Source organism: Furipterus horrens, unplaced genomic scaffold (genome assembly GCF_987537825.1).
Source record: "Furipterus horrens unplaced genomic scaffold, mFurHor1.1.pri manual_scaffold_2, whole genome shotgun sequence".
In the NCBI taxonomy this organism is placed as follows: domain Eukaryota; kingdom Metazoa; phylum Chordata; class Mammalia; order Chiroptera; family Furipteridae; genus Furipterus; species Furipterus horrens.
Window position 1 is genome coordinate 39,058,188 of NW_028327172.1, and position 14,875 is coordinate 39,073,062.

The 14,875-nt window shown below is 39.3% G+C and overlaps 1 protein-coding gene across 2 annotated transcripts in view; it reads left to right on the forward strand.

Annotated features, from left to right (window-relative positions):
• The first annotated feature begins 420 nt into the window (after positions 1–420).
• Positions 421–14,875, forward strand: part of SBF2 (SET binding factor 2) — a 412,105-nt gene continuing 397,650 nt past the window's right edge. For both annotated transcript variants that reach the window (XM_090264085.1, XM_090264092.1), the window contains exon 1: positions 421–615. In XM_090264085.1, the coding sequence (XP_090120211.1) occupies positions 561–615 (55 nt within the window). In that variant the 5' untranslated portion in view covers positions 421–560. The remainder of the gene's footprint in view (positions 616–14,875) is intronic.

Here is a 14,875-nt window from a genome sequence, read left to right on the forward strand (position 1 = left end):
TAAACAGGAAACGTGCAGCAAAAGCCCTGGCGGTGCAAATTCCACGCTTCCACTCGAGGGCGGGAGAATCTCGTCTTGTGGGGGAGGGGAAACAGCAAACTTTCCAGGGGACCCCCTTAACCATTCTTGCCTCTTCTTACAAAATCCCGAAAGAGTAGAGAAGGCGGAAGGAAGGACACCCTGTTTCAGGAAAAATAGAGGAGGGGGCGGTGGAGGTGAGCCACGAAGCAGCTGCGGTGGCCGCACGTGGCTGGAAGACGTCGGGCTGCCCACTCCCCAAACCCAACGCCGCAGGCCGCCCGCGGAGGGGGGTGGGTGGACTCACCGCCCGGGCTGGGGCCTGGGAGCCCGCGGGTGGGGGCGGGGGAGGAGCGGGAGCTGGGAGCAGGAGCCAGGCGCGGCGCAGGCGCAGAGCCTGCCTCGGTTGTCAAACATGGCTGAAGCGCCGCTGCTGCCGCTACTGCAGCCGCAGGGAAAATGCTGAGCCCTCCCGGGCCCGGTGGGCGGCGGCGGCGAGGGCGGCGACGGGCACCCGCTTCCCCGGCGCGGCGGCGGCGGCCATGGCTCGGCTGGCTGACTACTTCATCGTAGTAGGCTACGACCACGAGAAGCCAGGTAAGGGTGTGGGGCGGGCACCGCCCCCGGGCCTCCCCGCCCCCGCCCCCCGGCTGCCGTCCAGTGGGTTCTGCGGGGCCGGGCGTCGCGGCTGGGAGGCGTGGAGGGCCCGGCCGGCCGGCTGGTGGTCGGCGTCCGGCCTTCTTGGCCCCTCTGGGCTTCGCGGTGGGCGTGTGGGACCGGCACGAGAGGAGGGGGAGGGGGAGGGGAAGAGGCCGCGTCCTCCCCGGGCCTCGGTGGCACAGCTGGGCCAGCGCGGGGCGAGTCTGCGTGCCAGGACCCTCGCTCTGGAGGGGGCTGAGTACCAAGGGCAGCGCCCCTGAGCGGGCGGGATTGGGGCAGGACCGCCGTGGCGGGAGGGCGGGAACCAACTGTGCTAAGTTCCTCCGGGATAAACTTCTGCCCCGCATCCTGAGTGAGTAACGAGTGACGCGGGGGGCTGTCCTCTCCAAAAGGAAGTGCTGAGTGTCCGGTGCCACCTCACCCCCGGGCGCCTGGGGGCCGGTCTCATCTCTGCCCCAATGAACGCGTGGTGCTACTGGGGAAGGGGAAAGGAGCCATACACTTTCAAACATTTCTAGGAGATGCACCCTGTTATTTCAGGACAAGCGTGACGGGCATTTTCGAATGAGTCTGAATACTTTCTTTTAAGGACAGTCAGCAGATTACAGAAGGTGATCTTGTTGCACTTTAACCAGCCTTTGAATTGTTCTTTTGATTTGTCTCAAAATTCTACTCATAAGGAGCAGCTGGACAAACGCATTGCATTTTAATTTAATTAACGAACCCCTGCAACTTAAGAGAATTCAGGGTACATACACATTTATTTTGTATTTGTATATTGTTCTGTATAGCTAAGCATCATGTATAAACTGAACTGGGCAAGCACATTTATTTCTGGGTAATTCTGGTAGCGATTTTACAAGGAATTTTAGATTTCAGCTTGACAGTCTCTTTATTTTTCAGAGGAAATGCTGAGATGGTGCTTTGCTGGTGGTTACAGTTATTTGTAGTGTCAGAATACCATTGTTCTACCCACTCTTGGTCCACTGTTCCTTTCACTGTTCTTTTCCTAATAACCTCGTTTAGTGGGAAACTTTTATATTCTTTAATCTTTTACCTGGTTCATGACTTGATTGAGGTCAACTGTTAAGAAAAGGGGTTAGACTATATAGTTAAAGTATCTTCTGGTTCAAAAATTTTATTTATTATTTCCTAGTAATTTTGCATAGTCTGTCGTTTCTTTCTTAGGGAGAATAACAACATTGAGAATCACACAGCTTGTTTTTTAACATAATTTCATTTTTAGCAACATTGTTTTTTTCTCACTTAAAACAAAATTGGAAATCATCACAAACTTGCAGAAAACTTACAAGTCTGGTGCAAAGAATTTTTCCCTCTGAACCACTGAGAGGAAGCTGCTGACCTTGTGGATGTCCTGTCACCCCAGAATGCTTTATGTGCATTTTCTATAAACAAATATATTCTCCTACACAATCACAATACAGTAATCAAAATCAGGAAATTAACATTGATACAGTAGTCCATCCAGATCTCTGAGTGATTCAAGTTTTGTTTGTTGATTGTGCCATTACTTTTTTTACTGGCAAAAGGGTCCAATTTGAATTATGTGTTGCATTTGTCTCTTCAGTCTTCTTTAATCTGGAACAATTCCTTCATCTTTTCTTGACTTTCATAACCTTGATGGCTTTAAAGTTTAGAAGGCAGTGATTTTGTTGAATGGCCCTCAGTTTGGAATTGTCTATTCTTTTTTGATTAGACACATCCAGGTTATGTACTTGGGCAGGAATATCATAGATAGGATGCACACTGAATCCTATTAGGTGGTACACAATTTCTGTTTGTCCCATTATTGATGACTTTCACTTTGATTACTTGATACAATGTCTACCAGGCTTCTTCACTATAAAGTTAATATGTAGTGGTTAATTAATAGTTTTTGTGAGGATTACTTGGAAATTATGTAACTATCTTGTTCCATATCAAACTTTTAAGATTTATTTATTCATATCTGTATGATTCATGGTTTTCTGTGTTTTTAGTGGATTATAGTCTGTTATTATTTATTTTGATGTTCAAATTGTCCTTCATTTGGCCAGTGAGAGCCCGTTTTAGCTGGTTGCTGTATCCTCATGACATGTTCCCATCATTCTTTGAGAGTGTCTTTACTTTTTGGCACAGAGATATATTCTTGTCTTATCCTGTGTTGTCCTTGCTTAGCCCTGGAATCAGCCATTTATTTCTCTAGGGAACCCTGTATCCTTTTAGTGGAGAATGACATTTAGAAGCTAAGATCTCAGTGTCAGTTTTTTTATTGCTGTTTGGTTTTTACTGCTCCCAGGCCTTCTTAATGGACAGCGCTGGGAAAATTATCTATCAACACACGCATACACATTTATATCGATATTATCTGTATATCTGTATATATTGAAAAGAGTTGAGTTCATACCAATAACTCCAGTTTCAGCCCAACATTCCAAGGTCCCTATATTTTTCCTTTTTCATATTTGTAATATTCTTCTCTTTCAATGAAAAATCCAGCTTCTGTTATTCTTAATATATTTACTTATTTGTTCAGTCTTCCTGTGTATTTAACTTGTTTCCAGTCTTGTGTCCTTATAGTACTACTATCATGTTGAGAAGAATATAGCTTGAAAACCACTGGTTTTTCTGACAGTTTTAATTTTGATAATTTGAAATCAGTACTTTATTTTCCTGGTTTTGCATATGTACTATGGCACAATAATTAGGAAATACCATTTGTTTTCTCCCCTTCTACTTTTAATGAGATTTGTCCAGACAAAATTACTAATGACCATATGGTTTAATTCCTTGATAAGCCTTTACTTTCTCCTTTTTGTTTACTTCTACTATTCATAAATACATTTAGAATTTAATCAATTTATCTAGATGATATTTAACTTGGAGTCAAGTATAATCATTTGAGGTTCTTGTATTTTCATATCAACCTGCATAAGTATATTAGAGAAAGCATTTGAAATATTTCTCAGATATTTTATTAGTTTTATTTAAGCTGTCTAAATGAGATAGGCTAAAAGGTCAATTTATGCACAATACCCAATATATCAGAGTTTGAGACATTTTAAAAATGGTTAATTGGTTATTACTGAATTATTGTAATTCATAGTTAGCCTGGGTTTCCTCTCCATACTTTACTCTGTATTGAAATAGTTGGGATTTCTTGGTTGCTATTTGTTGCCAACTGTCAAGAACCATTTGGGATTTATTGATTTGACAAGTATTTATTGCTTCCCAGACATTGTGCTAATGCTAGAACAAAAATAAATGAGTAAAGAGTAAGACTATTTCTAACATGGTCATTAAATGAAGAAGATGGGTCCAATTTGCTGAGGGAGAAAGAATACTTCTTATGATAGGTGATATTTAAGCCAAGTTATGTAGGTAAAGTAAGCATTTGCCCTGTGGAAAGGAGGAAGAGGAGGAGAGAAAAACATGTAAATGTGTGACTGTCTTCTTGCAGGGATGGAGGGAAGTATACTGTAGATGAGAATTGAGGTAAGCTTTGATATCGGAGTGGTTTGGGGTGCGATTGTGAAAAGCTCTGTATATCAGACTATCGAATTTAATCGTGACTGTAGACAGTGAGGTTTGTTGAAAGTAGGGATTCTTGAAAAGCAGTGGACTGGAGGGAGACAGACCAATGTGAGAAAACTCAGGAGATTTTACAGTGGGCATGGAAAGGAGGGTATGGATTCTAGAATAATTGGAAAACTCAAAGTATCAAAATTTAGTAATGAATGGGCATGAGGGATAAAAGAAGGGATAACTGAGGGCAACAAAATTTCTAGCCTGGGTAGTTGGGTCAGTGATGATACTGTTAATGCAAATGGGGAATTCAAGAGAGGACGTGAATTTGGATGAGGGAAAGAGATGCTGAGCTTAGTTCTGGAGGTGTTGAATTAAAGGTGCCTGCCTATAACCAAGGTAAAGAGATGGTGTTTGGTTGTTTAGATATATGGGTCAGGAGGTGAGGAAAGAAGTGAAAATTAGGGATTTAATTTGCAATTACCAATAGCCAGCTGATTTTCCGGTATAAAGAAAAAAATGAGGTTGTTCACAAAATGTGTATAGAGTGAAAAGAGGAGTGCCCTAAGAATTGAACCTAGAGAAAGTTCAAGATTTAAGAGCTAGGTAGAGCAATAGCAGCCAGGAAACTGAATAGGAGTGGTCAGTGGTAATGCAAGAGAATCAAGATAGTGTGGTACCATGGAAACCCTGGGTGTAGAGAATTTTGAGAAGGAGGAAATGATGAATAAATGTCAAAAGCTCTGAAGATGTCACCCTGGATTCAGTTGGTTGGGCATTGTCCCACAAAGCGAAAGGTCACTGGTTCAATCTCAGTCAGGGCACATGCCTGGATTGCAGGTTCTGTCCCTGGTTGTGGCATGGAGGAGAGGGAACTGATCGATGTTTCTCTCCCTTTCTTTCTCCCTCCCTTCTCCTCTGTCTAAAAAAAATGAATAAATACAATCTTTAAAAAAGTTTTTTTAAAAAAACTCTGAAGATGTCATGTAAAATGATGACTAAAAATAGTGTCTTAGTCCATTTGGACTGCAGTAACAAATTACCATAGACTGAGTGGCTTAAACAAAAGACATTTATTGCTCACAATTCTGGAGTTTGGGAAGTCCTAGATCAAGGCATAGGCAGATTCAGGGTCTCGTGAGAGCTCATTTCCTGACTCATAGATGGCTCTTTTCGCCACGTTGTCACATGGTGGAAGGGTCAAGGGAGTCTTCTGAGGTTTCTGTTATAAGGTCACTGATCCCATTCACGAGGGCTCTGTCGTCATGACCCTTATCACCTCCAAATACCATCATTTTGATCCCACCTCCAGATACCATCACTTTGGGGGTTAAGTTTCAACATATGAATTTTGGGGGTACACAAACATTCAGTCTATAGCAAATAGGCTTCTGGACTTGATAATTAGGATAGTGACTTTAGAACATTACAGTAGTGTTGAAGGGTGTAAAGCCAGTTTAATAAATACACCTCCCAGGTCATATGCTATATAAGCCTCATGTAGTACTATTTATTTCACTCCTTTTTAGAAGCTCACTATGGCCTGCAACCCATGGCTTGTGGAAAGTGGAAAGAGGAGTCAGAATTCCAAACCTGGAGTATTTTTGATACCATGACTTGAGAAGATTGAAAATGTTTTTCTTTCCCTTTTTTTTTAAAGATTTTATTTATTTATTTTTAGAGAGGGGGGAAGGGAAGGAGAGGGAGAGAAATATCATTTTTGTATGCAACCTGACAAGGGACCAAACCCACAACCTGAGCATGTGCCCTGACTGGGAATCGAACCAGCAACCCTTCACTTTGTGGGATGACGCCCAACCAACTGAGCCACACTAGCCAGGGTGGAAATGTTTTTCTTTTAAAATTATTTACTTGCCTTTTTGGACTCGGAAGATAATAAGTTTTATATTATAGCCATCTAAATGAAGACTTCAAAAGATGGGACAGGTAGGGGCTGGACACAAAGACTTGAAAGTCACTAGAGTAGGCAGAGCTATGACACTGTGTGGGTGCCCTCAGAAAGCAGGAGTAGAGACAGGAATAGAGGACCAAGGACTGAGCTTTGGGGAACACCATTGTTAATAGGATGGAAAATAAACAGTACCAAAGAAGAGTGGTTGAAGAGTTTGGGAGAGACATTGTTTTCCCCAATGGCCATTCTCCATCGTGATCAGACCCCTCATTTTTGGATACATATTTGGTTATGCTGAAGAGAGACTGTTTTCAAGTTTCTAAAAGATATTAAATGTGTGAATAAGTTCTGGCCAGTTGGATGTAAGGGGAAATGATGAGCACAGTATCACAAAAGTATTCTTAAAGGACGAGGGTATGCCTTTCTAGTTTATCTCTTTCCTGAGACTGGCATGCTGATATAAAGACTGGGGCTCCAGCAGCCAACTTGGACCATATAGTTAAGGGCCCACACCCTAGAAAGAATCTGGGTACCTAATGAGTTATGGTAGGGTTGTCTTAGCTGCCCTCTGGATTTATTTATTTATTTTTTACGTGAAAAACTAACTGTGTGTTTAAATGAAAGGCTAGTTTTCTGTTTCAGAAATCCATAGTCCTAAAAAGTAAGGGAATATTTCTCAGTGTCAAGTGTAGCAGATAGAGATCATTCAGATGTGGAGTTAATGAAGATCTTTGCATTTCATAAAATTTTAGAGTTGAAAGTTTACCATATCGATGATCTAATTTAATCCAATTTATAAATAAGGAACCAATACACCTCTTAATGCCCTTATCCCCCATTGTTACTTTTGAGTGCTTGCACAGCTGTTGAGTGGCAAATCCTGGAGGAAGGCTTTCCTGACCTCTGTATTGCAGTACAGCATGCTGTCTTTTCAGAATTTGTATCAAGGAGCCTTGCTCCAGAAATGTGTCAGCTAGAATGTTGTGTTGTAAACCAGGTTGCAAAACTTTAAGCAGGAGACAGGATAGGAAGTGGAGGCAGCAGATTAAGACCATTTGTTTGAGTCATCTGATATTGAGATGTAAGAATATCTGGTTGGAAAACTTGGAATGCTTTCTCTTCAGAATGAAAAGACTTAAAAATTATTTTATTTATTTACTTTACGAGAGAGGGGAAGACAGGGAGAAGGAGTAAGAGAGAAACATGTACAAGAGATACATTGATTGAAAGATACATTAATCGGTTGCCTCTTGCACACCCCCAACTGAGGACCTGGCTCACAGCCCAGGCATGTGCCCTGACTGGTAATTGAACCAGTGACCTTTTGATTCTCAGACCGTTGCTCAAGCTGCTGAGCCACAACAGCCAAGGCAAGACTTAATTTTTTAATATCCCAGAGGTATCTGGCTGATTCGTCGGCGGCGGCAGCCGTCCGTCTAGAGAGACGATGGTGTAGCTTCTTAAGAGTCTATCTGCACCGCCGAGAATGGCTGTGCAGTCCGACTCGGGAGTGACACGGTATCTGTCTCCTCCCGTGTTGAATCGACATCTTACGATGACGCTGGAGTGTCCTCTCCAGTGAAGCTGAAGCTACAGAGCCTGGGCAGGGTGATATGGAGGGTCTGCTGTTGCCCATGCAGCAGACCCCCCCTCTCTTCGCAGCTGAAGGGTCCAAGGGAAAGACGGAGTCAATACAGCTTGGCTTCAGGTGCGCCGCAGGAGTTGCCGGTGTTGACTACAACGTCAAACCGCCTTAGGGACTCCGGCTCCGGATTTTCTGTCGGGGTTTACTCCCTTAGCCTTTCCCCTGAAGAGGTATGCCGCAAGGCAGCGGAGGTTTTTTGGAGTCAGAGTTTTCCTTCTCTGATGTGCCCTGACTAATCTGGCTGATTAGTGCTGAGTAAAACATGTTTCAATTGAATTGCAGAAATAGTGAGGTCCGGAGAGAGTTAAAAAATGTATAGGACAGATTTGAACATACATCAAAGCAGAAAGAAGAGTGGAAATCCATGGAATGGAAGCAGTTGCTGCTGGACAGTGTTGGGGTATGTGTGGGAAGGAAGTTCCTAAGGACTTGGGGTCTTAAGCATGATATACAGGATTCAGATATATCAGCGAGCTCTGACTCAACTCTAGACTGTGTACTTTGGACAGTAAACTTGCTATTTTGTAAGTCTTGCAGGCAGCTATTCTATAGCGGTGTACATTAAAACATATCACTGATTTGCTGTGGGGACTTTGTGGGAGGTGACAAGTCACATAGACATATTGCAGAGCCAGAAATCTACAGATAACTAATGGGCAGGGAAATATTGGGAAAAGATAGTGGTGATGTGTGTGTGTGCTAGGAGTGAGGTTTCAGGATAAGCTTTTACCTTTTAAATTTTATCTAAGTAATGAATTCCTAATGAACCTAACTTCTCAAAATAACTTTTTGAGCCCTGGCTGGTGTGAGAGGCAACCAACTGATGTTTCACCGGCACATTGTTGTTTCTCTCCCCATCTTCCATTCTCTCTGAAAATAAGTAAAATCTTTTTTTTAAATGTAGGTTTACAGCTGTAATACAAATAAATAACACAAAAAATAATAAATAACAATACAAGAATAAACTGTTTCCTGTACTCATAACTATAAACCTACTTTAAAAAAATAACTTTTTGAGCAACAATTTTATGTCCCAGTTGTAGGTTAATTTGTATACTATAGGTTGTTGTGACCAACATGATGATCATCCTTATTAAAAATTGTTATAAAAATGAAGCCATTGACTAAATCTTTGTGTTGGTGGACTAGTATTTCTTAATACTAAAACTTCGCTATTGTCAAAACTAAGGTAATTAAATATTAACAACATTTAATGTCCTATTTAGTTATTTATTTACTTTGGGTTAAAAATTTTTTTTAAATTTCTTTTTTTATTGTTCTGTTGCAGTTGTCCCATTTTTCCCCGTTGCTCTCCCCTGTCCCACCTCCCTCCTCCTAATGTACTATTATTTAATTATTGCTGAATTTAAGTAATAATTTGGGTTACTAAGTTGTTCATAAAGTGAAGGCTGTTCATTTAAAATTCTCATTTCAATAATCTACATTGTGAAGGAAAAGTAACTTTTATAATTTCATGATTATTTCACTTTTATTATATTTATCAATGTCCGTTGTAGAATTATTCAGAAAGTAAGATTTTTTTCAGTTACATCTGTAAGTTTTCTATTATTTGCTGAAAAGATGAATGAAAATTAATTTTGCATATGGAAATATTTCATACAACTGATGCTTAAGTTTAAATGAATTTCAAACAGGCTAGATTTTAAAAGTTGTATGTACAGTTTTATAGATACTGATTATTTTGGAGTATAGGAACAAAGAGATTAAGAACAGAAAAGAAATAAAGCCTGAGTTTTAAGGGAGTGCTAAACACTATTATAAGTAAGTACTAGAGAAATAATCTTTACTTTTTCAAATGTTTTAAGAACAGTGCAATGTATTGTGTAATAGCTAGCTACAGGTTAGCTCTTTAACACTATATTAGTTTCCTAGGGCTGCTATAACATTATCACAAACTTGGTTGCTTAAAACAATAGACATTTACTCTCTTACAGTTCTGGAGGCTAGAAGTCTGAAATCAAGGTGCTGGGAGGACAGTGCTTCCTCTGAAGACTACAGAGGAATCCATTCTTGCCTCTCCCAGTTTCTGGTAGCCCTAGACTTCCTTGATTTGGGGCAGCATAATTCTAATTTCTGCTTTGTCTGCATATGGCCTTTTTTTCTGTATCTATGCCTACAGCTTCTCCTTTCTCTTACAGAAACACTAATCCTTGGATTTAGGGCCCATGCTAACTCCAGGGGGATTTTACCTTGAGATCCTTAACTAATTAGGTTGGTAAAGACTCTTTTTCCAAATTAGTTCACATTCTGGGGTTCTGGTGGATGTAAATTTGAGGGGGAATTATTCATCCCACCTCAAACACAATGGATCTTATAATTTTTATAATGCAGTTTTTTAAAAAAAATATTCATTTTTATAGAGAGGGTAAGATAGGGAAAGGGGAAGAGAAACATTGATGTGTGGGAGAAACATTGATCAGAGGTTGCCTCTTGCACTCCCCCAACCAGGGACCTGGCCTGCAGCCCAGGCATGTGCTCTGAACAGGAATTGAACCAGCAACCCTTTGGTCTACAGGATGGCAGCAAACCCACTGAGTCATACCAGTTAGGGCTATCATGCAGTTTTTATAGTATTTGTAAATATTAGGAAATTTATCTTACAGAACAGTGCTAACTGTAGACTTAATTCAAAAGTCAAATATATTTTAAAGAAATCACTCCCACACATTATGAGTTAAAACATTTGTCCTAAATATCATACTTGGTTGCATAATATGCTACAGAACATTCAGAATTCTTTGGGAGATGTGTGTGTGTGTGTAGCTTTGCACATAGTTTTTCAAAAAGTTTAGGTTTATGCATGTTCTTTGTTCTTTTACTAGGGCCACCTGTTCTCTCCATATTATTGTATTGGTAAAGTCAGTAGATACTGTCTTTGGATGTGTTGCAGTTTACATTTATTTGCTTTAAGGGCAGAGACTATTAGATTTGATCTTCAGTTTTTCCATTAAAAAAAATTGAGTGTTTTCACATACATTATCTCAATGACTCTTTTTTAAAAGTATATTTTATTAATTTTGCTGTTACAGTTCTCCCAATTTTCCCCCTTTTTTCCACCTCTGCCCAGTACTCCCCTTCCCTCCAGCAACTACCATCCCTTAGATCATGTCCATGGGTCGTCCTATAAGTTCTTTGGCTTCTCCATTTCCTTTACTACTCTTAACATCCCCCTGTCTACTTTGTACCTGCCAATTATGCTTCTTAATCCCTGTACTGTTTCCCTCATTCCCGCCTCTCCCCCTCCTAGCTGATAACCCTCCATATGATTATGTTCCCGTTCTAGTTGTTTGCTTAGTTGGTTTTTGTTTTTTATATTCAGTTGTTGGTAGTTGTGAGGTTTTTGTCATTTGAATGTTCATAGTTTTGATCTTCTTTTTCTTAAATAAGCTCCTTTAATGTTTTATGTAATAATGGCATGATGATGATGAACTCCTTTAGCTTTACCTTGTCTAGGAAGCACTTTATCTTCCCTTTGATTCTAAATAATAGTTTTGCTGTATAGAGTAATCTTGGTTGTAGGTCCTTGGTTTTCATCACTTTGAATACTTCTTGCCAGCCCCTTCTTGCCTGCAAAGTTTCTTTTGAGACATCAGCTAATAGTCCTATACGAACTCCTTTATAAGTAACTCTCTTCTTTTCTCTTGCTGCTTTTAAAATTCTCTCTTTATCTTTAACCTTTGGCATTTTAACTATGATTAGTCTTGGTGTGGTCCTGTTTGGGTCCACCTTGTTTGGGAATCTTTGTGCTTCCTGGACTTGTATGTTTATTTCCTTTGCCAAATTAGGGAAGGTCTTCATTATTTTTTCAAATAACTTTTAAATTTCTTGCTCTTCCTTTTCTCCTTCTGGCATCCCTGTGATTCGGATGTTGGCAGTTTTGGAGATGTCCCAGAGTCTTCCTATTCTCTCTTCATTTTTTTGAAATGAGGAAGATTAGGAAACTTGTTTTCTTAATGAAAGACTGGTAAGCCATAGAGTAAAAGTTAATGAAAAGTCACTTAAGTAGATGTAATTTTAGTTTTATAAGGTGTATGGTTTGCTTTGGAAACTAAGAACATGGAATTAAAACAACTTTTTTTTCTTTTTTTTGAACTCTACATCTGTTAGGTTGGCTGTCTCCTCGTCTGTTATATTGGCTATCTCCTTGTTGCTTAGTTCTCCCACTGGAACCTTGATCTGTTCCCTCTTTGGGGCCATACTTCTCTGTCTGATGTTTATTTTTTAAATTAAGATTTTATTTATTTATTTTTAGAGAGAGGGGAAGGGAAGGAGAAAGAGAGGGATAGAAACATCACTGTGTAAGAGAAACATCGATTGGTTGCCTTTTGCACACACCCCAGCCTGTGATGGGCTGTAGCCCAGGTATGTGCCGTGACCGGGAATTGAACCAGCAACCTTTCACTTTGCGGGATGATGTTGAAGCAGCTAAGCCACACCAATTAGGGCTAGAACAGTATTTAATACATTCTACAAATAACTTAAAATATTTTAGTTTTGCATTACGTAAGCTGGATATCATAGGGAGATGAAGATCTTATCTACCAAGTTGTTTTGACAGAGAATTAAGGAGTAAAATACCTATTTTGTTCATGGATTCTAGGGTATTGCCACTAAATTCTTTTAAAGCAATGTTGTACTTTCACAAGTACAAGAACAAATGGGGTAATATCTTGGGGAAAAGTGTGTGTTTTCATAGGAATCAGGTTAATTGCCTTTAATTTCAGACTGATGGTTTAATTTTCTTACCTCTTGAGTTTACCTATTCATAGACCTACTTTCTGACTGATCTTTATTGCTTGGCTCTTGAACTCTTCTTCCGTCCAGGTGATTAGAAACTTTGGTCATCTATTTCTTACCCAGTTTTGACTCATACTTCCGTGGTTCTGGTGTATCAGCATATTCGTACTTTGACTGACCTGCCTATTACTAAGTTGTTTTATATTTTACTTACTGTAGTAATAATACATACTTGTTATTAAAATTTCAAACATTACAAAAAGTTGCTGGCTCTTGACTGTAGTACCCATCTCTTCAGACCTTGTCACAATACATTTGATTGTAGGTACTTGTACAGCAGCTTTCTAGGTCTCTTAATAAAATGAAACCCCAGTCTTCCAAGGTTGGCAATAGAAGGAAAACCACCACTTTAGGAAGGTTGGCTTGACTTCAGAGCTCCAATTCTTCCATTTCTCTAGTGTTCTCACAGAATGCCACTTTTTCTTAAAATGCTGGCCCAAATAACTACCTCCTCAACCAGTCATTTCCCTTTTATTTGCTGAGACACAGCTGAAACAGGTAGGAACATTGAAATAAGACTTCTAAGGACAAAAGGGTAATGAGGCCAGAGAGTGACTTTTAAGTCAGTCATCTGGTTTGCAAGTCACAGTTTACTCCTTCTCTGTCTGCTCTCATAAAGGATACTGTCCTACCTAGTTTCTGGCCTGCTGTGATATGAGGGAGGTTATCTTTCCTTTCAACAAGTCTCCTTAAGTCTAGGCTGTAGATGGGTGTCAGACACCTTTCCTGTAAGATCTATTTAAGGTCCACTTTACTGGTCCTAGTTTCCTGTCTAAGGATCGCTTTTTATGGATGATTATACCAGGACTGTACTTCAGGAGATAATTTAATTCCTTACCTATAGGACTTAACTATAGTACCAACTGGTCTTCTGTATTAGAATTCAACACAAGGAAAGGAGATACACATACAAAAGTGTGGGAAGAGGATATCTTTGTATTTGTACCTGTTTCCCATCCATGGACCCAACATTGACAAAACTTTCATGTTACCTAGAAACATGGTAATAATGTTCAGGTACAGATCAAAGCATAGCTAAATAAGCATCATGTTTTTTTTGTAACCTTTAAAAGAAAAGTTCGTAGAACTCTGTGTTACTATTTATATTTAATTGATGCTTTGTAATCTTTCCTGTTTAATTTCAATCTGAACAAATAATGATACCATTTTTATTACTCAGTAGGCATGAATGTTAGTTGAAGCAGTTTTTTTAAAAAAGAAAACACAATAGTTTAAGCCTCAAAATTAATTTAATTTGTACAGTTAAATTGAAGGAGTGATTTCTAAAAACTGTCCGTTTTATTTTCTTTTTATTCTCTTGTATAATGAATCTGTTTTTTCCTGTTAATGATTAAACAGTAATTATTTGCCAGTGCATCTAATGTAAAAGCCAAAACAAAGCATTATAACTTGTCTTTTCTCCTATGAGCATGTTACATAGAGGCTTACTAGGGATTGTTTATTTTTAATGGATAATTAAAAGAAATGGTATGGTGAAATCACCACGTTGCCAAGACTTACTTGTATTGTGCTTGTGTTAGGAGGTTTCAGGCTATTGAAGAAATTGTTGAAAGACTTAAGGAAGTTTGTGAGTAGTTGATAATTGGCAAATGAGTAAGCCTCAACTATAGTGAAGTACTTGCCATTCTAAAGAATCAAGATTGTTCTAGATTTTGCAGTTGCTACTCCTTTGTTGTTATCTGTCTTTTGGATTATAGCCATCTTAGTGGGTGTGAAGGGGTGAACTGCTGATATTTTAACAGATAACTTTCCAGAGACTGTTGTGTGTATCCATATACATCTATAGGTATATATATATTTTTACTTCTTACAAATTCACAGTTTTTGTTTGTTTTTGCAGTCTGTGTTTTTAAAACTTAACTATAGTATTGGCAGTTTTTCATATTCTAAATATGAATAATTATTTACTGAATATTTATTGAGTAGTTAGATTTGTAGGGCTTTTTAGCGGTTTCCTTAATAGACTGAGTTAGGAGAATGATTTATATATTCCTTTGAAAAGCCCATTTCCCACCAATGAGACCAGTTTGTACATGATTTCCTTTTCCTTGATTCACTGTAACTGTGTACTTTATTAATTTATAAGGCTAGTTAGGATGGTGATTTGAAGAAAAGAACTAACTTGTTTGGGAACCTGACATCTCAAGACATTTTCTCCTTTAAACAAATATTCTACTGTTGTAGTTCGTTTAAAATGTAAGATTTAAAATTTTGAAATGGAAGATTCTTGTTTAAGGAAAATAACTAGTTTTTGGCTAAGTTTTTAAGTGAAAAAG